A 23974-nucleotide genomic window follows, 5' to 3' on the forward strand; every position below is an offset into this window, starting at 1 on the left:
GAACACCTCTTAAGCTCCATATCTGTTCTTGAAAGTAAATAGAGCAAACACTAGAATTCAGATAAGGATATTTAGAAAGAAACTGGGCATTTTCCAAATTGTCCCTGCTTCTTTTGAGCCAAACTAAGAAGTTCATATGAATTCAAACTGTTTTGACACAGATGTAACCTTCAGCTGTTGGATATTTTTACTGAAATTCTGTTGAAGAGCAAGCAAACGGTGGCACTGGATTCAGAGACTGACCTTGGACGGACGATGGAGGGGTATGGTCATGAGCACTTTGGTGCAGATGCAGCGAGGGAGAGCCAGAAGGATTATCGGAGAATTGTTGGAGAAACTCAGCCCCCATGTGCCGACGTTTCACCCCGGGGATGTGAAGTCTTTGTCCGGCAAACCTCACATGGACATGGGCATGAAACTGCAGCCCAGAGATACAGTGCCACACGCATCCAGGCAGGACTAGGCCCAGAGAGGTGAGTCTCTGAGAAGGTTTATGTAGCTTGAGCCCCCTTTGGGTGCATCTAAAACAATATAAAAGGTTTAAATATACCTGTTTGTTTTTATTATAAACACAGTTTTGATTGCGAATGTGCCTGCTGCAGGATTCATTTATTGCCAGGAAGAGTTGGAGCTCGTAAACACATTTATAAAAGGTCCAACTCTTTTTAGATTTTACAGCTAAAAGGATTAGTCTTGATTTTATGAAAATGTAAGTGCAAAAGCAAAACTTAAAATGAAAAAAAAGTGCTAAAGTAATAACAGCCCTCATTACAATATGTGAAATAAAAAGACAATGATCGTTTAGCTTTTGTGATTCACTTTCACTGGCTGTGCCTTCATAATGCTGCACATGTAAATGACTGGCATGCCATCGGGTCAGTTTACATGTCCGCACACACTTGCATTTAGATCAGTTTGCAAATGCGCTTGAAGTTAAACTCCTTGTTTATGATGACACTCATGTTTTAGTTGTTTGTAGGCCTTAATACTTCTTTCTAATTAGTAGCAATTGCTAAACAGAAAGAAATGTCGTCCGGTGCTATTTTTAACTGCCCTTTGTGACAATTCTGTGATGCAACAAAAAGACAGGAGTTGGCAGCATGCTGCAGAGAGGAAAGATTGAATCAACTGCTCGGAATAACTACAGTGCATAAAAGGAACCACTGACCCATATCTGCAATGACCCACATTTAATTTGAAACAACATGGAGTGGGAAACAGTTCCCCTTAGTCACCTTGGCAGACAAATCCAACAACCTTAATACAACAAGAGAACTGTGCAGCATATTAGGTTACGGGAAAGACCACGTGGTTCTCTATTGCATTCAATAATTGAAATGTAATCAGTGAAACTTCCCTTCAAGAAATAATCCTCAAACAAGAAAGGCCAGTAGTTCAAGAGTTACGTAATGGGCTGTTTCAGTTAAGCGAGCCCTAATAAATTAGAGAGGTGATAACAAGTTATTTGATTTCATATTTGGCAGCTGTTCCGCATAAAGCTTTATTAATAATGAAACATGTTACTCTGCTCCGTGAAGCTGCAGCAGAGGTGATACAAAGATACCGACAGCCATATCTTTAGTTGTGAGAAAGTTATCATGATTTTCTGTCAGCGGCTCATCCCAACCATTTATGTGGCTGACAAATGGATGACAAGCTGCATGCTGGCATTCAGTCAAGCAATGAGCAGTAGCTGGAAGAGACAATGCTTTTTATCTATATGACTGTCCAAAACTTATCTCATGTAGAGCATAATTGGGATTGCAGCTTTTGGATGTATTCTTAAAAGACTACTGCTCATAAATCCAACGTTACTCATTAGATATCACATGACCTGATGAAAGGAGCTCTGTGACCCAATGTGCCCTTTTTGGTTGTGGTTGAACTAGTTTTATTTCCTTAACTAATGCAGTACTTTGAAATGAAAGCACATACACTTCTAGGGATTCACAATTTATGACGCAGTTCATTTTTATAACCATCACCGTACAGTCAAAAAGGGACAATCATTTTGATTTATTTCAAGACATTTTGTTCCTCGTGCGGCTACTCTGCACACCTCCTGCAATTGTTATCATGTGAATCAAATGTGATCGGTGCTAGCTTGTCAGTACACTTAATCAAATTAATATGATCTTCATGTGACTAGAAATCCGACAGCGCTGCTTAAGTTCCCGTGACATTTCTCTAAATCAAGGGAAATTAAGGCATGGAAGGTGTAATGGCAGTAAGAAAACCAATGCACACTTATCCATTTCACTTTATCTATGATAGTTGCTTAGCCACATGATTTCCTATTGAAACGTTTTTACAAGTTTCACATTACCATTTAGTCCCACTAATGTTTCACTGAATATTTATCGATAAAGTATAGTAAACATTTTGCAAAAAGTGTATACAAAAAAGAGAAGTTTTTGCTTCCAACTGCCTGACCCCAATGGGAATGGAGGTTATTTTTTCTTACTCATAATTAGCAACCTCGCAGTGTAAAAGTACTCCATTACAAGTAAACGCTCTGTTTTCTAAATGCTACTCAAGTAAAAATAAGTATTTTCAATTAAATATTTTTTAAAGTATTCATTATGCAGCAATATGTTGTCATTGATATGTAATATATTATAATATTGGATAATAACTATTTATATATCATAACAGGTAAGCAGCATTTTATGGATATATGTTTTTCTACGAGTAATCCATGACAATGTATAGTGTTTTATAAAATGACACGGCTGGTAGGTCAACATTAGAAAGTAAGTGCCTTTTTATCTGTAAAAATTATAATATTTCCGCTATGAAATGTAGTGGAAGGGTAAAGATGAATGATAAAAGTAATTAAGTAATGTACTTGAAATTAAAAAGTAATCTTATACAGTACTTCTGCCAAAATCCCCAATGATAAAATATAATTTAAACTGGTGTAAAGTAACTAAGTACAATTACTCAAGTACTGGACTTAACTACACTTTTGAGGTGCATGTACTGTACTTGAGTATTCAATTTTTTTTGCTGCTTTGTACTTCTCCCCCACTACAATTTAGAGGTAAATAATATACTTTTACTTGACTACATTTATGAAATATATTTTGTTACTTTGCAGATTTTGATTAATGATTTGAATTATATTCAACCCTTAAATCAGACTTTAGTTACACATGGAGTAACATTCATAAGCTTTAAGTCATTAAAACTAGCTGCACCTTTACCAGCTTTGATAAACACATTTATGCATAAATAATTATAATCAAATCATTTAATATAGATATTATTATAAAATTGCTTAATTTGCATAATGAGTACTTTTACTCATTTGAATATATTTTGATGTTAATGCTTTTGTACTTTTACTTGAGTAACATTTTGAATATATGACTTTTACTCGTAACAGAGTATACGCTGGCACTTCTACTTTTACTTAAGTACAACATCTAAGTACTTCTCCCACCTCTGGATTTAAATGTTTTTATCTTAGTAACCGCATACTCTAACAACATGTTCTGGTTTCCAATTGCCCTTAGACTTAAACTCAATGAGCTTTTCTCTGATGAACCTGTGAGCCAGCATTCATCAGCAACACTTCCACGTGGTTAACTGTGGCTTCATACTTTTGGGGCTGATTTCACAGCAGGAACATGCAGAGGGTTAAACCCGCCTCTGAGTGAGGAGGAGAGGGGATGTGACGCTGCTGCTGCTAGTACATAACAGCAACACGCACTGTCTGCAGCGACAGCAGGCAAGCACTTCTCACTCACTTTACTGCCAACCACTACTTTTACATCTTGGAGCCACGAAGGTTTTTTCATCGAGGTTGTCTTTCGAGGTAGAAGGAATTATTGTCTCTATTATCGCTCCCCCCCCACCCTTGTAGATTCACAGCTGGAAAGTTGCTTCCTTTTGGTCAACGTGGGCATCAGCTCCAAAAAGGTTAGCTAGCTAGACGTACTCGGGTTATAAAATATGTTTGAATTTACGCTAGCTAAGATGCTACACGGTGTATACCACTTGTTAATATACTTAAGGGTAGCCAACCTTGCTTTAATGTCTTGAGGAAGCGTTTTTCGTTGGCAAACAAAAAATAACCAAGCTGCTAATGCTAAATGCTAACGGTGCTCCCACATGTCTGCAGTCTGCACTGAGCCCCTTTCTGGTCTGCGGACTGAATGTATCTAAGGATTATTAACACCTGCAGCAGCTGGGACCCTTATAGTAGCACTAATTGGGGATTGTATATAACCGGTTTACAATTTAAAATTATTCTAAATGTTAACGTTGTCATGTAAGTTATGAATACATTAGTAACGGGTTATATGAGGTGTCGGGTGTCGTTTGTGAAGATATAATATTTGTGTAAAATATCAACTTTTTATTTGTCATGTACATCACAGCATGTGCCGGCTAGTTGTTTGTTGTGACTGCTCATCCAAATCCTCAGGCTACCGGTTAGCTAACATCACAGGCATTGTTACCCAGGGGCCAGGGCTTAAAGTGTTAACTAGCTATTTTTGCGGTGACCATGCAAACATGTAATTATTTAATGCGATGATTTAAGAACGTGTAACTTTTAACGATGTATTTTCTTGTTAATTTACGCTAAATACTCTATATCACACGTGCTTCGTATTTCGAAAATGTTAAATATAGGCTTATCATCATGCACACATTCTGGTGGCATGACACCAGACCTGCGCATGAACGCATCACCAAACCTTCCTTCAAAAATCCGCAAAAAAGACTTTCTACGTATATAAAAAAATATTTGTCGCATTGAAAATATATTTTAAGATTCTCAAGCACATAACAATAGCCACCCTTCAATTCGGCATGTACTGAACTCTCAAAATCTCAACCTTTACTGTTGGTGTACTGATTCCCAGATTATTCCTATTTACATTTAGGCAGAGGTGGAAGGATTAAAAGTCCTACATTCTAAATTGTACTACCTAAAAGTTAAACAGTATTGGTAACACAATATACTTCAAGTACTCATAATGCAGGATGGCCCATTTAAGCACCAATTATTTTATAAAAAATATTGATTCATTTATGTGTTCATCACTTTAATGTTGCAGTTGGTAAAAGTAGGGTTTATTTTAATGACTTTATACTACTGTGTAGCCCAACCTATAATCATTATGTATTAGCTAATTTATATATATTTTTAATAATCTAAATCTGAAAAGTAACTAGTAATTAAATCTGTAAAGTAAAACATTTGCCTACAAAATGTAGTCGAGTAAAAGTATAAAGTAGCATATTGTGAAAATACTCAAGGAAAGTACAAGTACCTCTGTTTTTATGTAAGGACATTACTTGAGTAAATGTACTTCCACCAATGCATTTAGGTTTGCTTGATCGTACTTGGTGGTGAGTTACAAGAAATGTAACCAACTCTAAAAACGACATTTATGAATGCTTAGGTGCTGCTTTGTGGATATGTCCGTTTACTAAATGGTTGACCACCATGGCTCCTGAGGTGACAGATGTGGGATCCTAGCATGGATATTGTACAGGGATCAGCACTAGGAAGGGTGTTGCGTCACCGTTTTACTGTATACACATCAAAGACCGGTTTGAAGTATTTGTTTACTAGGGAGGTGCAAGCAGCTGTTTGCTAGCTACTGATAACGTGATGTAGGTCACTACAAGGACACTATCTAAATTACACCGCTCAAGTCCAGACAATACTACATTTTGAGGTTAGTTATTTCTTCTGTAGTAAATGTTTCACCTGATAAGCTTTTACCATTATCTTTTTTAAAACAGTTTTTTGCTATAGTGGTTCAACTAAGTGTTAGTGGGTCAACCGACCATTTTTAGCTCCACACATGGGGAATACTGCACTGTAATTTCCCTCACGCACACGTTTTGTCTTAATAACAGTTTTGTAGAGACAGAAAGGATCTTGGCACTAAATCACAGTTGAATATTGCTTATCTTGTATTTGTGTGATCTAATGTTAAATAACATTTCTTCCAATTGTGTCTCTGCAGCAGTTATAAAAACAATGCCTTCATTAAATGTTTATTGCCGGATTATTAGTGTCTTATTTTTGCAAGCAGATGCATTTTTCACACAGGCGCATTGACCTGCTGCTGGGTGGGGGGGTGTTGATGTTGCTATGGTTATGTCTTCCTGCCAGAAGGTCACCAAAGCTCTGTCTGCAAAGTGGATGTATTGTTTTCTTCCAGAGCATCCTTTTTCTAACTTAAATTACACATCTTGGGTTTCACAGTTGATTGAATGTGCCTCTCTTTTTCATTTGTCAGCATGGCGGATTACTTAATCAGCGGTGGGACAGGCTACGTCCCTGAAGATGGACTCTCAGCTCAGCAGCTCTTCTCGGTTGGAGATGGCCTTACATACAAGTACGTTTCCCTCACATTCTCTGCAATGCAAACGTTAATTTGATTTTCCGAAAAAATCTAAGTACAATTATTTAATTATTTCAAAGTAAGGTCTCCTTATTTTCAAACCTCACCTACGCGCAGTGGTGGGTGAAGTGTGCGAAGCAGTGCTTTGTAATGGCCAACACATTTTGAACCAGCAGATCTGACCAACAGTGCGTTGTCTCCGATGGTCATACGGCTGAAGAGCTATGCTCTAAAGGAGATGGGTTGACTTACAAGTGAGTAGAACAGTCATCTTCAAACTGTTTTGAAACTGTGCTGTTACAAATCCTTTTACAAAAAGTATATTCATAAAGGGGAAGCAAATGACAGTCCTTCTAAAGCACCTTTACTTTGACTTACATAAAACGTGCCAAAAATGTAATCTGGCGTCATAATAGTGCATGAATGCAGAATGTAAATGGAGGGCTTGTTGCAATGATAAACCTGATCTTGGTCATGGGGATCAAATTTGCTTCCAGTGAACATAATTGCATTATTTACTACAACTTTCCATCAAAGTGCATGACCTGTCCTGTGAGTGCAACCTGCATGATAGAACAGCTCATGCACTTTCTTACACACACTTTGCTTTGAGTTACTAATTTCTCATTTCTTACTTAACCTCACTCAGCTCTGGTATGCATTCTGGTGACAAATAGGAATAATCTATCTTTTTGAACTCATAATGCGATTTGACTGACATGATTTTCTTCATTAATCCTTCTTATCACCCTTTCATTTTTTCCATCACAAATAACAAGAAGCAAAGCATTGTGCAGCTGAATTGTAGTGGTTGTTGGACATTAAGAAGCATGCCTTTTGTCTTCTTAAACTGTCTCCTGAATCCCACATCACTGTTCTTTACCTCTATAACCTCTACAATCAATGCTTAAGATGCCCTCTCAGCGTTCCCTGAAAATGACTCAATTTACCGTAATTTTCGGACTATAAGGCGCACCTGAATATAAGCCGCAGCAGCTAAATTGAATGATGTGTACATATATAAGCCGCACTGGACTATAAGCCACAGGTGTTTTAATGTTTAATTACCATATGTAAGGGTTCGTGCACAGAGGGGATTGTCGGGAAAGAGATGGCTGTTTGAGGAAGCTCCCATTTATTAACATTTCCACAAACAAGTTGCATATTTGCATAACGTATTCAAGTGTTACCATTTAGTGCAATAGTAGCTACAGAAGATGTACTGTGCTGTGTAAACTGTACTGTATCACATAGCGTTTCAGACACACAAACTTTTCAACTTTCAATCTTAAACGGTGCGCTCCCAGCGCACGTACCGGCAGTGATCTACAGCAGTGGTTTTCAACCAGTGGTACGGGGACAAACTGTCTAGCTCTCGTAATGTCTGTCTGTCTTGCTCTCGTTCTGTCTCTCGTACCACTCTCGGTTCCACTTTTACTTTTGCGCGCTACCTGTCTCACTCTTTTCCGGCCTCCAGCTTTTCCTGCTGGAGCCCGCCGCTTAACGGTGGGGGGCGCGGATCGGCCATAGAGCCCATAGAGTTAAAGGTGGTGGACTGTAACCTGTAAAATACCATAGATTTAGGAGGTCCCCTACGTGGCCGTTAGCTGTAAAAATACCATAGATTAGCCGCACCGTTATATAAGCCGCAGGGTCGAAAAATGGGGAAAAAGGCGCGGCTTATAGTCCGAAAATTACGGTAATTCTCAATATGAAATATATGGTATATAATTCTCCATACTGCCTTGTCGTCTGCACAACAAAACACAATTTTGATTTAAGCAATTCAAGCTCAGTGGGGAGGTTAATTAGCTAAAAAATCCACCAATGATTTGCTCTGATCACGCTGCTGTTGCTTTTCAGAAGCTAATTGAATAGAAAACGTAATGGCGTTTGAGTGTGTCCGCGTGTAATTCTTTCCACACTGTAATGAAGTGCATCACGACCAAAGCAAGGTTTGCGCACATGATGGCTGGAATTGACATCATGTGAATGCAGGAGGAATTGGGGGATGTTGCTGGTATAAGGTCGACTGCTTAAAACTTCGGACTACTTTTCCTGTTTATCTTAACTCCCCGTTGACTTGATCAACATTTTAAATCCTATCACAGGTACTGTATCTAAGAAAAGATTAGGCATGTTATTACTATTACATCTTTTTAGTTTCTCTTTTGTTTTGATTTTAGTAGAGGGAAAAGGAAGCAAGCCACCCAGAGAAAGTGAAACACAGGAAGGCAGCTTTGTAGGAGAAACTACTTCCTGTTGTATTGTGACCTTCAACTAGGTGCAGAAATCATGTCCTGGGTGTGATTGTTAACATCTTTTTAATCAGAGGTATTTCTGAACTTGTGTAGTTCTGTCAATACTCCTAAAATAACCCTAAAAAGCGTCAGTGCAGCTTTTAGCTCAACCTTTTGTACATAAGTGTAGCGAACACATTTGGACACTGTTAAATGTGTTTACTTAAAGACCCTGTGACACGAGTTTCCCTCATCATCCAAACCCATCAATTTGAGTAAATATTGTCCCCTTGAAAATAGGGATGCCAGTGATTATTCGAATATTCGTTACAGTCTCCATAATCGAATATTATTTTTAAAAATCGATTTTATTTATATATATTTTAATTATTATTNGTGTTTTCCTGTAAAATCTTTAAGGACAATTCCCGTAAATTAATGGCTTATTTACTTTATTTAAGTTAATGTATTTTACTTTAATTTAAGGGTTTTTGTTTGGCAGCCGCTGCTGCCAGTACCTTGATTGTTTTGTTTTTTACAGTGTAGTCAACTTCATTAAAACGTTATTAACGGGCCTAAACTCAGTAATTCACAATTTCTACGCATGACAACACACTTTGTCCGTGTTTGGCTCTCTCGCCGCACAGTGAAGCGTTCCCGCATTGACGTCACTTCCGGCTTCCCCCAAAACTTCAAAATGAGTCGAAGGAATTTCCCCGCGATGTTTGAAATTATTGATATTTATCGGAACGGTATCGCACCTTCTTTTTTATACTAACGGTTTGAGATGACTAGTAGCCCAATATTTCATTGCACAACAGTTGTTGGGATGCTGTCACAGGCTCTTTAAGATCTGTGTATCTAAAATGTGCCTCTTTTGAAACTCACACAAGCCTCAGGCTGTCGGTTAAACATTGGGTCTTTCACACAAGTCTAAACAAACCATATAATTAAAACCATACACTCTATGCTACACATCTGCATACTGTGTATTCTATCCGTTGGCTCAAAGTTTGTCCAGAGCTTACTCTAATCACGTACTGTATCCTTTATTGACCCATAAACTCTGTCTCACTTTTTTTAAAGCCTTATTGTTAAGTGAGGCAAACCCCACCCTATGCCTATTAAATAATGATTTTATATCAACCACAATTCTGTAATTACCTGACAGGTAGGGCTGTCCTAAGATAAGAGCACATACTTCTGACTGTTGTTTTCCTTCTGTCAGCTACTGTATTGCTGCTGCTAACTGGTAACAATAGTCAGCTGAAACCTTGTGAAAGCGATGAGAGGCAGACATGAAGATGCTCATTGGAATTCACCCAATGAGTAACATCTCTTAGCATGCCAAGCTCACACCTTTTTTTCATATAGAAAGACAGCAAAACGGTACAATTAGGAATGTTTCAGGTGTGGCTTCTGGTTGTACTTTGAAACACTACCGATTAGCATCACACATTTGCCTACATTCAAATAAAAACCATAATAAGGCATCACCAAGCCAGTGATGTCTTTAGAATTCAAATGAATGAGCTCTGGTGGAGTGCTGGTCCTTAGTCAGTAGGTGCAGCTGAGGTTTGTGGCTGCTGCTAAACACTAACAGATGTGTGCTAGACTTCCTGGCCGTCTCAATGTTGATGTTTTGGCCTCTAAAGTGAAGGGGAACAAACACTCAGGACTCCTCCCTTCTAGCGACGGAACTTGTGTGACTATTTTAGACTTTACTTCCAACCACACTTGAGGCACTAGAGAACTGATACAGTCCTCTTCTTTCCTTTGATCTGTCATCTATATCCTGTTTTATCCACCTGCAATGCTCACCATCTACCTGTTTCACTTACCCCCACTCTGTAGTTTCCCTCAAAACCCTTCACGTGGCACACACAGCCCCCCTTATTCCTCCGTCTTGCCACGTGTTCCCTGCCCTGTTTTCACACCAATCTGCAAAACCCACAAAATGCGTACAGACTCTGGTTGGAAAACAAACTCACCATTCCTGTGTTTAGCTCCTGCACTCCCACTCATCCCAACCTCCCTCCTCATTTTGTTTATACAGTCTAAGAGCTGAGCAAGAGCGACTGTAGCTTTTCACCAAGTACAAGACGCAATCAGTGTCTATACTGAGCCACTGAGCAATACTCTGAGAACCATGAGGAGACATGAAAGACTGCCCAACACTATGTTCAGGCTCTCTGGCTTACTACTTGAAATTGGTATACAAAAGCAAATGAGTGGAAAGAGATCAGGTAATGAGAAACTACATATATGTCTAACGAGTAAAGTTATGTTATCTAAATCAGTAATGTGGTTCAAACCTTCTTTAAAACACAATCTTGTTCAATAGTTCGCACAGTCAACTTTTTAATTAACCCTTTGAGCTGGAAAACTATTAAGTTCTCTGTTTTTATTTGAGATATTTAGCAGAATATATTACATTGTTCATGTTTGATTAAGCATGAAAGGCTCCTTAGCTTTTGGTATTTTAATGGATGCTCGTATTCTCACAGAGATGCTAAGTGACGTTTTGCTTATGTCTTTCAGTGACTTCCTGATATTACCTGGCTTCATTGACTTTACCTCGGACGAAGTGGTAAGTACACATATGTGTGAATGACATAATGGAGAGCACAAAAGGGCACATAGGGTTGGTGGCTTTGGCAGAAGATTGTTGCAAGTATCTGCCACATCTGAGTAAGAACCCTCCTGGTTATTTCAAAGGACAAGCTAATGATTTGTTCAGTTTTCTTCCACTCCCCTCGTGATGATGTGGCAGACGACAGAGCCTTCTTGGCAGAACCACTTCCTTAACCATCTGCCTTTATTACAGAGCCTTTTTATAGAAACAAACCTCTTTACTCCAGACCTCAACTATAATGGCAGCTCTTTCAATAATACTCTTGTTTTTCTCCCCCTTTTTTCTTTTTTTAAACCGCGGCATCATCCCTCCTCTCCCTTCTGCCCGGCTATTTTTGCCCGATGTGGTCACCCAGCGGCTGCTCCCTCACCCTGGTGTTTACATCTGTGTCTGCTCGGCTGCTCATCCACCTCTCTCCGCATATGACGGGAGAGTTAATCTCTGAGCTTTAGATTAAATCCCTCTCTTCTGCTTCGTCCATCTCAGTGGATTTTAATTTAATTGATATCTGTGTATTTCCTTCAGAGTTACAGAAAGTCTGGTTGCTGCGTGAGATGCTTGTCAGCCTTGCCTTGTTGTCAAGGTCTCAACAGAGTCTTTGTCTTGCCCTAGTTTTTCCACTGGATAGTGAGTCTATCCAAGCTTGAATAACAAATGATTCCACATTTGGCTGCCACTTTGAACGGAGCAGTCAATGTTCCCACAAAGACTCAGTAGACCGTGTCACAATGTATAATATAATATGTAGCTTTTGTGCACCGTGTAAGGTGTTGGAAACATGAAGAAGGGCCACATGTCCCTGTTGCTGTTCCTCCTGGATCGTGATGTTCTAAAGACGTTTTCCTAACTCTCGGTTGAATTTAGCAGGTTGGTGCACTCGTTAAAGGACATGTGGTGTTAGGTAATTCTTCTGCCGTGTCCATGAACCCCTGAGAAAAGCCTTCCTAGTTTATGTCGGCCACAGATAAGGACGAAAGGCTTGGACACCACAGAAGTCATTCCCATGTGCAAGGAATTCTTTTCACACAGTTGAAGATAGCAAAAACCGGTGTTGGCTGTTGTGGGAGTCTGTAAGATGTTGATGTTAAATGTGGCTGAGATACAAGAGTGGCTCATTTTTCCACGCTTAGCCAGGTTTCTGTCTCTGAGAGGAAGGACTGTGTTTTCTATGACCCACACAGTTGATTTTGCTCACAACCTAATGAGACACTAAAGCTTACATTCTGTACGCTCTCACTTACATTTTGTTTTAAAGTTTGCTTGTATTGGCCTTACTTGCATCCATGACCTTAACTGTCACCCAAAACAGAGTTATGTATAACCACCTTAAGAGACAATTGTACATGATATTGAGTCTGTGAGTAAAGTCTGCCCCCTGGTGGTTAACATGCCAAACATGACCAAAAATTCCTTGCTAAGACGATAAAATGCATGTTCTCCTTTTTTTGTTGTCTCTCAGGACCTGACATCAGCGCTGACCAGGAAGATCACATTAAAGACTCCTCTCATCTCCTCCCCCATGGATACTGTTACAGAGTCAGCTATGGCTATCGCTATGGCGGTAAGAGACCGCTTGTCCCACATCAGCTAAAATATTTAGCCCAGATTTAAATGTATTGCTCAATTTTATTTAGAAATGAATTCAATTATACATTTTCATTTATTTTGTAGCTAATGGGAGGCATTGGGATGATTCACCATAACTGCACACCAGAATTCCAAGCCAATGAGGTCCGCAAGGTCAAGGTAAACTATGATTATCCTTCATGTAAAAATGACTTTTTCTTAAATATTATTTGTAGTTTTAGTTGTATGATATATTTTCTTGTTTTCATCAGCATTTGGTACGAATTAAAATATGTATACTGATTAAATTAAGTACTTTTAATCAAACTTTTTTTTTTACTTTCATATGAACCATTCCTCTGACCATTCTTGTTTTCTTGTACTGTCCCTGTATAGGTTATGGTAATTGTTTTGTGTGTCTTTGTCTTGCTACTTTTGTTTTCTATTTAGTTTGTACAGGGTGTCCGCGGGGTCTTAAGAAGTATTAAAAGTTGATAAATCAATTTAGCGAAAATTAAGGCTATTAAAAAGTATTAAACAGCATTTTCCAAGGTATTAAGAAGGTTCACAGCAACGACAACATGAAACACCCTTTAATTTACTGAAACGACATGTCGGGAAACCCCCTCAAGGCGGCCCCATGCATAGCGCGCCGTAAAATGCTGCTTATTATTTTAAGTTTCGTTGCCTTGCTCCGCTCTGTGTGTGGGGGGGGGGGNCATTTCCAGCGGTCTAGTGTGAACGGACACTTTAATGAATCGAATGCGTGTGAACGGAAGCCTTTTTTGCGCTTGCGTATGCGTTTTACCGTATGCGTCCTCGTGGGGCCGGGTCTAAGCCAAACTATATCCAGTCACAGAGATCTACTATTTTAAAGTAAAGTCAACACATATAGACCCTAAATATAGTCTATATTAAGAACGAGAAAAGTCTTAACATATATATCCTTTTTTGTAAACATATGACAAATGTGTGAGGGTGATGACGTCAGAGCATCGTCCTATGTGCCAGGGCTTAGCCCCGGACAGCCCCAGCCCAATTTAACCCCTGGGTATTTGTGAGGGAGCTCCTATATGGCATTACCCCGCTGAAGCTCACCAAAGTTTAATATATTTCATAGTTCAAAGTTTTGTCAATTGTTTTGTTTATTGGTCAAATACTGGTTTCTAATGGTTTCTGAGGAGTTTTACTGGAATGAAAGAGCACAGAGTCTACAGAAGCAACAAAGCAGCATACTGCATTAAACCTGACCTTCACAGAGAGGTTGAAGTTCATGTGGAGAGGAGGCTTCAGTAGTCTGTCTGCACTCTGTTTAGTTTTGCTATCTTACAATCAATATAGTAAAGTGTGTTGCCAATTTAACCGGTTGTATTGTGTGTGTGGTGTTTTGTGCTGCTTTGCACAATGTAAGGGGAAATCATATGGATTATAATTCTGTTTATTCTCTCTTGGTTTTCCAGAGGTTTGAACAGGGTTTTATCACAGACCCAGTGGTAATGAGTCCGCGCCACACAGTGGGGGATGTGTTTGAGGCCAAAGTTAGACATGGCTTCTCTGGTATTCCTGTCACAGAGACGGGCAAAATGGGCAGCAAACTGGTGGGCATCGTCACCTCCCGAGATATCGACTTCCTCTCTGAGAAAGACCACGGCAAGTCTCTGGAAGAGGTGTGTATTTAATAAAATAACAAACCAACTTATGTACATCCATACGTTTAAAAATGTTTCACTTTATTGATTGTTTCTTATCAAACATCCCCAAGGCCATGACAAAGAGGGATGAGTTGACTGTGGCCCCAGCCGGTGTTACTCTGAAGGAGGCCAATGATATCCTGCAGCGCAGTAAAAAAGGTGAATAAAAGTGCATGTGTGTGCGACAGCAGCTTTTCTTTTCACTATCATGACATTTAATTACCTAATTTCCTTTGTTACCAGGCAAGCTTCCCATCGTGAATAATAATGACGAGCTGGTGGCCATTATTGCCAGGACAGATCTGAAGAAGAACAGAGACTACCCGCTGGCCTCCAAAGACCCACGCAAACAGCTGCTGTGTGGAGCCGCCATCGGCACCAGGGAGGACGACAAGTACAGACTGGACCTGTTGGTGCAGGCCGGAGTGGATGTGGTTGTTCTGGTGGGTGTTTTGATGGTTGAAATGTGGTTAATGTATTTCCTACTACTAGGTATTTGTGTGTAAGAGCAGATGTTGCATAACAATACCTGTTTTTGATCAACTGATAAAGAGAAAGTGAGGTAGAGTATTTTGCAAGACCCAAAGTAGGGCAGTGCAATAAATATGATACCTCGGAACAGATTAAAAATAAAGGAAAGGTCAAAGCCAGTTTTGTTTAAAACCGGAAATTCACTCATGTATAGGTATTATCAATATTTACAGTAAGTATAAGCAACATTTTGTCTGAGAATTACGTATCTACTGTGATATCCACACTATGCATTCCTTAGCCTGTCTTATCTGTGTGAGACATTTGAATACTCTAATCGTCTAATCTAACGTCCTTGTGTTTAAACCATGAATGTTTTGCTTCTCCAGGACTCTTCACAAGGCAACTCTGTGTATCAAATCAACATGATAAGTTATATTAAACAGAAGCATCCAGAATTGCAAGTAGTGGGAGGAAATGGTGAGTTTGTGTCTTTATTGCTCCTATACAGACATCATTTTATGCAAAGACTCTGATTTGTACGTATAGAACTCATTGAATTGCTGAGCTTCTTGGTGCACATTTACTGACACTTTATTTTTCTTCTTCAGTGGTTACAGCAGCCCAGGCCAAGAATTTGATCGATGCTGGTGTCGATGCTCTGAGAGTCGGCATGGGCTGCGGCTCCATCTGCATCACACAGGAAGGTCAGCAGCTCTTGTTCTTTATTTAAAATAAACTGTTATTGCATGAACTAAAGAAAAATAATTGAGATAAGGAATCGCATATTTCAAAATGTAGAAAACGAATCCTTGCCGTACCGTTTATCAATCTGCCTATGAGCTGCAGTGAGGAGAAAAGGCTATTGGTTGCTAACAGTAAAGAATATCTTCCTAGTTGTCATGGTGATCTAGCAAGGCCCCATTCTGGGTTTCCATGGGGACAGGCCTCTCCTGCTCAAACTGGGTCACGTTCACCAACAAGAATAGAAAATACATACTTCACCTGAAATAACTCTTAGTCACCAGTTAAATCGCTTTAACTGCTACATTTAATTTTAGATTCTCTTTTCCCCAAAAATGTGCTTGTTTTGTTCCTGATCTGTTGCCATGGCACTCATATCAAATCTGTTCCCTACCTTCTAGTCATGGCGTGCGGGCGGCCTCAGGGGACCTCGGTGTACAAGGTTGCAGAGTACGCCAGGCGGTTCGGGGTGCCAGTCATCGCTGACGGGGGCATTCAGACTGTGGGCCATGTGGTGAAGGCTCTGTCTCTCGGAGCGTCCACTGGTGAGACCTGAAAGATTTTGACATGGATAGTTGTAACCGTGTGGGATAAAAATGCCTCGTCTATTCGTGTTGATCTTTGAAACATCCAGTCTTCATAGCAACAAAGTGGTTTTATCACTGCTGCAATGATTGGGTTTTGTAATCAGACCGATAATTCTCTCCTGTCTCCCACTCCAGTTATGATGGGCTCGTTGCTAGCGGCGACTACTGAGGCTCCAGGGGAGTACTTCTTCTCTGACGGTGTGCGGCTGAAAAAGTACCGTGGCATGGGCTCCCTGGACGCTATGGAGAAGAGCACCAGCAGCCAGAAACGCTATTTTAGGTATGTGGAGGCTAAAAGTAGTGAAAGCTTTTCCCATGCTGTGGTGACACTGGAGGAATATTGATTGATGTGCTTCCACAGTGAGGGTGACAATGTGAAGGTGGCCCAGGGGGTGTCAGGGTCGGTCCAAGACAAGGGCTCTATCCACAAGTTTGTACCCTACCTGATAGCTGGGATCCAGCATGGCTGCCAGGACATTGGGGCAAAGAGTCTTTCTGTTCTCCGGTGAGTAGCTAGCTGGAGTTTCTGCTTATAATATGGAAGCTTTAACATGTTTTTGTTCATGGTGTCTTACTATCTTTCTTTCTTTCTCAGTTCCATGATGTACTCTGGGGAGCTGAAGTTCGAAAAAAGGACCATGTCTGCACAGGTGGAGGGAGGAGTCCATGGACTCCACTCGTAAGTGCAAAACACACAATAACATGATTTTCTGTGTTAAATCGTACACTAGTAGACCTAAGTTAAGTACATTTTATTCTGGGACAGCAAAACATGTAATCTGTTTTGTTTCACTGGCGGGATCATGCAAAAATAAATCTTACATTTTAAGGTTATTATCATTAACGTTATTATTATTATCATCTGCTTTATTCAATTGTTGTTCCCCGTTACAAATAGAGCAAAAACGAATTGTAGAAGCTGTTGCTACAATGAGGGCAGATGTAATCTGTCCAAGAAGCAGGAATGGGAGCTCTAAACTGTGATTCCCTTGTCATCTCTCATAGATTATTTCTTTATTACATTGCTAAGAAACCGCTTGCCTACAAAATGACTCTACTGCCTGTAAGGTGTTGTGCTGCAAAAAGAAAATACAGCCCCCCTGAGTTACAGGAAAACAAAGGGCCATGCAACAGGGAGTTTTGGCATTTTCAATTCCATTACTATTAACTTTACTAGCAGCAAACTTGATTTAAAAGCACACAAGCAAGCTTCTCTTTTGTTACACCAAATCTTGCTTTGTGTCCCCAGACTTTGTTATCACACGTCCATTACTTTTGTGCAAATGCAGATTTAGCAGTTTGATGCCGAAAGCATTCAGAAAACATGTTAAACTAGGTTGCTGAATAAACGCAGTTAGTGGACATGTAGCAGAAATACTTTACATTTATAATCAAGCAAGCGCTAACTTCTCCACGGTTTTTCTCTGCCTCTACAGTTACGAGAAGCGGCTTTACTGAGCGGGGGGATGGAATGCAGATCATCGGGGCACCTGATACATCCGATCTAACAGTGACCAAATGTTAAATTGCCACTTCTGTTAAAATACGCACCTCCCACTACACCCTCTCTGCCCTCTCCTCCGTACTATCCTCCGTTACTCTCTCTTGAGTCCAACAAGCTGTTTTTGGGAGAAAAGAGGCATAGTAGCAAAATGAGAACCTTCAAACTGAAACCCGACTTTCCGAACACCTGGGATTTTGCACTCGATTGGCACATCTGAGTTTTTTGGGAATCACGTACACACCTGTATCTTGAATATGTGGCTGATCCCATTTTAGCGTGTTTTGTGTCTTCATGGGGGTGAGAGAAGGAACTGCGTGTGGGTTTGGTGGATTAAGGTGCGTGTCTGACTGTCATAGTTTCAAATGTGTCTTGGGACAAAGAAAGTGAAGGTGCACTGCGTTTATTTGTCCTATAATTATTATTATTATTATTATTGAGTCTACAACAGCCATTTTGCAAATCACATCAGCATCTTATCTGGCTTTTTTGGGATCCACGCTTACAGCACGCTCCTCCCTCTGAAGCCTCACATCATAGCTCTTCACACTCTAGTACATGTGAAAAACAAGGTAAAACACTTTCTATGTGTAGTGTGTCAGTGCATCATGGCAATCTTAATTTTTTTTTTGAGCATTTTAAGTCATTAAATGTAAAGGCTACTTAACGTACAGTAGCTGCTTTTGATTCATTGCATATTGTTTACTTCCTGTTTTGTGGATCCCGAGGTACGAGACATAAGCTGCGAAGATTATCCTGTTGACTTTATCCTCCATTGTCCCCTACAATCAAAAGCCAAAACCCAGACCCACATTCTGGACATGAATTTCCCCCTCAACAACCTCTTGACTAATAGTCAGTGTCCCATCTCCATGCACATTGCTCATATGTTGAGCATGGAAGGGACCAAAAAGCTAAAGATCAGGTATGTTTGAAAGAACCTAAAACGTATAAATCAATCAAAAATTGTTCATATACTCTGCCCGTAATTTGAATACTTTTAGATAAAAGAAGCTTTATATTAAACCTGTATAGTCTTGGGGGGCTTTGAATTGAGCATGAAATGTTTTTGATATGCACGTTTGTTTTTTCACTAAGCCAAACATGGCTGTATTTATATTCTGCTTTATTGTAATGACATACATACTGCCAAGTGTCTTTACACTTCCTTTCACACTTTCCTTTTGTAATTTCAAAACCAAAATTGGCACGAGAAGTCGCTTGTTACCTTGTCAGTTGCTCATTCCTCAGTTCTCACAGTGTGGCATACGTTCTCAGTGAAAGGGTTACTTTGTTTCTGATGTATTTTTTTTCTTTTTACTGGAGATATACCTTGAAACGGGGATGGTTACAGGCTGCACGACAGCTCAGTGAAAAAGCTTAATGCTACCCTTCCTCTTGCCTCTTTTTCTTACTTTGAAACAGCATCGCTTCATTTGTTCTCATTCAGCTTATGTAAGAGTAGGCTTTTCTAACATTCCCATTCTGGATGTCCTTTTCGCCAGATGTTTTTTTTTTTTTATAAAATGTCCCAGATTGTAGGAGCTGATATGATTTCTTTAACATACTAATGTACCTTACCCTGCACAGGTTCCCCTTGACTAACAAAAGCCTTGCAATTTGCCTAAATTGCAAACACATTGTACAATTTAAATATATGGAGAAACATATACCTATATCCAGTTGGAAATGACTGCTGCTTGTTTTCAGTTTCCCCATCTAAAGAGATAGTTCAGGTTTTTTAAATGTCATGTTTGTACTGAGTCCTGTGAGTCCATCTAAAAAGTACTTCTTTTTTTTTTGTAGTGTTGCACTTTTGTATGATTTCAGCTTCAATATATTTCAAAGAAGCTACAGGAGCTTCTGCAACCAACAACCAAAACAATAAGTACTACTTTTTAGATGGATGGAAAATACTCAGAATGCAACAAATCCATAATGGGTTCCTGAGGAATATCACTTTGGAACATGTTTACAGTATAACACTCAACAAAAGAAAGTTGCTGTTGCTTTCAATATGATACAAAAATAATAAAAAAAAATCAAACTGTGTATGGATTATTGTCTTATTGAACATGTGCTGCAGTCACACCGCTGGATGTCTCTGCACCTTAAGTAAAATAAACCAAATGTTATAAAAACAAACTTTATTAAACAATGTGCCGAGCAAAGTTATGTTTGAACATAAATAAATTATTTAGCCAGTCCAAAGAAGATGCTGTCAGTGTATGTAGAAGCACGGTCCATTAGTGATACATGTAGAAGGATAAGGTAACATGATGTAGGTTTTACCAGTAGAGGGCACTGCTGTATTAGAGCTGCAAATAAGATGTAGCATATATTGGTACGGAGCATTTATAGAAACGTAACTCTTATTCCAATTATTTAACATTAGATTTAATGACAATGATATTCAGCTTAATATGAAAGCATATGACTTCAGTAGTATTAATAAGTGCTTAGTTTTATTCACAGTACTATCTATTGGAATGTTGGAATGCAATAAAGACATTTGTACAAATAAATTCTTCTCTTCTCTCAGTAAATGTAACTATTGTTCTGACTGTATCAAACCAGCCTTTATCAAACATGAAAAAGTTACAAATGACCTTTTGGCTTTTGACATTCTTGGCACATAGACCCTTAAATGACATTCACTAATGACCACATAAGAAAGTTCATCAAACATCCAAAAATTTAAATTTGGCAGCTTTTGGTCTTTTATGGCGTATGGAAAAGCTACCATGCACTACCAAATAGGTTGCCTTTACAGTCACCCTACTAAAGTCCTTCTTAATGAGTCTTCTGTGTAACCCGTTTGACCAGACTGTCCTTTTATAAATCGATAGTCTCGCTGCAGATGCTGTAAGAATCGATTTGTCTGCAAACACTGATGAATTCCTCTTGAACGGATCGGTCTGCCTCACACGACACGTCCAGGTCCAGGCTCTCCTGTGAGGCAGCGCCGAGTGTTTGGTAGTGCCTCAGTGGGTCAGAGTGGCCCTGGTGGCCAGAAGATGCCCCATGGCCTAAACCCCCTTGCTGCAGAATCTGCTGAGCATGTCTCTCTGAGCTCGGGCAGAGGACCAGCGAGGAGCCTCCGAAAGATTCACGGTAGGGGGAGTAAGAGGATGAGCTGCCCCTCCAACGTTCAGGAGAAGAACTGCCAGTGGATGAGGACAGGGAGGGAGATGGTGGAGCACCTACGAGAGTGTCTCCCTGAGATTGGGCGCAAGAGGGCAAGTGTTGAGAAGGCATCTCCACGCAGGAAGAGGTCCGATAAAGGCCAGGGTCAGCTGAGAGAGGATCACAAAGCCCTTTGCTTAGAAGTGAACAGTGGTTGTTTATTGATAGATCACTGCTGCAAGTAGGGCTAAAGAGGCTCATAGGAAAGAGGGCCTCATTGAAAAGTGCCTCATCTATGCTGCGACGCAGGTTGATTGGCGAAGGCGGTCGCAGGTCTGTTGTGGAGTCACTGGTAAACGAGGATCCACCTGAGGGATCTCTGCCTCCTCCATTTGCAGGAGTCCCTGAACCCTTGAAGTCCAAATCCAAGTCCTGGTCTCGGTAGGCCAAGGCCCGGTTGCTGTGGTAGAGAAGGTCCAGGCCGTTCATACTGCTACCAAGCCTCTCATCCACCAGGGTGTAAAGAGGAAGGCTCTCTAGCTCTCCAAGCCCCATGGTATCGACGATTGCAAGCTTCTCCTGCTGGCTCAGGGTCCACTGGTAGCTCCCAGGCATGATGGGCGACTTTGATGCCAACAGTTCAGTCCAGCAGCTCCCGGCAGCTGGGAGGTGGTCAGAACAGTAGACTGGTTGTGCAACCACCAAGGCCAGGGTGAGACAAACTCCGAGCTCACACAGTCTGCAGCTAAACTGAAAAGCCCACCATGGCCAAGGGTGAAAGACCTCCTCTCCCCCTACAACACCCATAGCATTGAGCATTGCAAATAACTGCAGTCCTGCACAAGCTAAACAAAACAATGCTGACATACAGACTGTTACAGCGGCACGATCCCAGTCCCGGCTCTCAGCAAAAGGGCAGCGGTTGTAGCGCTCAGCGGGCGTTGGAGATGTGTTATTCAGGTGGTAGATGTGTTTCGAATCTGCCCGCACGTAGATATAGAACACAAAATAGGCAACAGATAGAAATGAAGCCAGTGCTACAAAGGCTCCACGGGAGATAAGTGCCAGAAAGAGGCAATGGGGAGGCTTTTGAGTGTAGAACTTCAGTAAGGTCACTGGTCCAAATGCGGCACCAAAGTGCAGGACAACCAGGCAGGCCAGGAAACAGGGTCTCTGGAAAGCTGAGTACGAGAGCTGCATTCTCGAGCGCATGGATAGGAGAAGGAAAACCAGACCGAAGGCCGCTGTTAAACAGGGAAACGGTGCTTCGTAGAGTATTAGTGATGCCTCTGTGGAGGGTAGGAGGTCCTGGTGGCCATAGGCATCGTAAAGGAGCGAGAAAGATCTTGTGCAACAAGCAGCTAGTAGAAACAAGCTAACCAGGGCAAAGTAACCACATCCGGATGGGCATCGTAGTGGCAAGCAGAGCAGATTGAGTGCACAGGCTAGCGTTAGCATTGCAAAGATGCAGCCAGCACCGTAAACATGCACATCCCAGGCCAGGCCCCAAGCTGCCATGGCACTGTTCCAGTCGGTGTACAGCGGCACCAACATTGGTGGAGCTGGGATCAGGAAGGGTTCGTCAGTTTGATTGGTGACAGTGGTGTTTTGTGTTGGTTTGATGTCCGAGGAGGTTGTGAAGTCCCAGTCGGAGAGGTTGCAGATCCCGGAGCGCTCTTGATTGCAGTCTGGAAGAAGGGTGGAGTCACTGTACCCCTCGTTGGACATCCAGTCTTCCGTGTCCTGAGTAAAAGTTGGAGTTTCTAGGGAAACATAAAGTAGACATTTATTTATTATTTATCTAATGCTTAAAGCTTAAAACATCTACTTTTAATTCACTTAAAAGCATATTAATCGTCCACTCATGAGATTACACAGAAGCATTTAATCAACATTCAAGCTATCTTAGTCAGAGAACAAGTTGGCTCAGATCCAAGATGGTGAAAGTGTGCTTTCCTCCTAATGTGCTAATCCTGTTTAGAGGCTTGTAGAATGGCAACTTCAAACTGTGTGTGAGTGTGTAAGAGAACAGCCCACTCAGAACCGCAGAGCTCGTTTCTCTTGCATTACGTCAGCCATCTGGAGTTTCCATGCGTACAGCTAATTATGATTGTGTTTGACATGTTGTTGCACTGCAAAGAAAATGGTTTAGCTTTGGAAATTAAGGGGAATATGTGTTTGCGTGAACATTAAAGAGACGCCTGCGAAGCTCATTTGAGCCGTACTTGTTTTTGTTGTTCAATTACTGGAAGATGACTTGCATAGGATATAGCACAAGTCACTTCACACAGCATAATGCTTCACAGATGGGCAAAAAGAGCAAAACAATGTAGCCTCCTAGTCTCCTTACACTGAGTTTCACATCATAGCCCTTGTTCTTTTCCTTAAAACATCACCGTCAACACAAACAAGATTTCTTCTAACTACTGAAAAGAATATGTCTAATAATGGTTCTTTTCAAAAAGGCAATCAAATGCAGATTATAACTTTACATCCTTCATTTGCACCTACACAGGCTCATCAGTCATTTTGCTGCAGATCAGAGGCAATCACTTCTCCATAAAGAGACAGATGCTGTGTACCACAGAGACGGGGACAAATGAACTTGATAAACTGACAGCACAGTAAATCACACAGCAGGCAGATTGAACATTAATACGTATTTTGCTGTAATGTGTATGAGATAAAGACTTTTTTCAGCTCTTAGGGTTTTCAAGGGGTATAAATATGTCCCGCAATGCCTGGGGAATAGATTATATCCAGTGGTAACGTTATGTGCCAGTTAAAGAACTTAAATGTGCAGACATCAGCACCGCAGAAACCCCTTAATCTTGATGTATAGATTGAGGATGTCTAAATAATTTCCTAAATAAATCTGAAAGTGGGATCTCTGTGGTTTAGAGTTTTGTTTTAAGTCTTTCTCATCTGTCCTTTAATGTACTTTTCTGAGATATATTCTTGTATTTCCCATCCCACCCTATCCGGGTTCCCTAATTTGCTCTTTTGTTTATGATTTCCCTTGAACAGCTGCCTCAAAAGGGA

At 40.5% G+C, this 23974-nt stretch overlaps 2 protein-coding genes across 6 annotated transcripts in view; one reads left to right on the plus strand and one right to left on the minus strand.

The window, feature by feature from the left end:
• On the plus strand, positions 1-19858 carry impdh1b (IMP (inosine 5'-monophosphate) dehydrogenase 1b). 5 transcript variants are annotated; one of them, XM_010797654.1, is made up of 16 exons: positions 1-473; positions 6267-6365; positions 6548-6625; positions 11153-11201; positions 12706-12807; positions 12918-12992; positions 14273-14479; positions 14575-14662; positions 14747-14946; positions 15364-15454; positions 15586-15681; positions 16120-16263; positions 16441-16585; positions 16667-16810; positions 16901-16984; positions 17742-19858. In XM_010797654.1, the coding sequence occupies exons 1-16, from the start codon at positions 256-258 to the stop codon at positions 17761-17763; spliced, it is 1842 nt and encodes a 613-aa protein (XP_010795956.1). In that variant the 5' UTR covers positions 1-255; the 3' UTR covers positions 17764-19858. The 5 variants fall into 5 exon arrangements, with proteins under 5 accessions (XP_010795956.1, XP_010795957.1, XP_010795958.1 ...); XM_010797656.1 differs by lacking the exon at positions 1-473 and adding an exon at positions 3644-3820; XM_010797658.1 differs by lacking the exon at positions 1-473 and adding an exon at positions 3645-3733.
• prrt4b (proline rich transmembrane protein 4b) overlaps positions 19564-23974 on the minus strand; it is a 25984-nt gene continuing 21573 nt past the window's right edge. The window contains exon 4 of the mRNA XM_010797653.1: positions 19564-22695. Within this exon, the coding sequence (XP_010795955.1) occupies positions 20642-22695 (2054 nt within the window). The 3' untranslated portion in view covers positions 19564-20641. The remainder of the gene's footprint in view (positions 22696-23974) is intronic.

Source organism: Notothenia coriiceps, unplaced genomic scaffold (assembly GCF_000735185.1).
Source record: "Notothenia coriiceps isolate Sejong01 unplaced genomic scaffold, NC01 NC01_scaffold00038212, whole genome shotgun sequence".
Classification (NCBI taxonomy): domain Eukaryota; kingdom Metazoa; phylum Chordata; class Actinopteri; order Perciformes; family Nototheniidae; genus Notothenia; species Notothenia coriiceps.

Excerpts from the sequence above, each read along its gene's own strand:
- impdh1b (XM_010797654.1), top strand. The coding sequence starts at position 256 with ATGGAGGGGTATGGTCATGAGCACTTTGGTGCAGATGCAGCGAGGGAG. Across the intron at positions 12,808-12,917 it reads CTATGGCTATCGCTATGGCG|CTAATGGGAGGCATTGGGAT; the intron begins GTAAGAGACCGC and ends TTTATTTTGTAG. Across the intron at positions 15,455-15,585 it reads GCAAGTAGTGGGAGGAAATG|TGGTTACAGCAGCCCAGGCC; the intron begins GTGAGTTTGTGT and ends TTTCTTCTTCAG.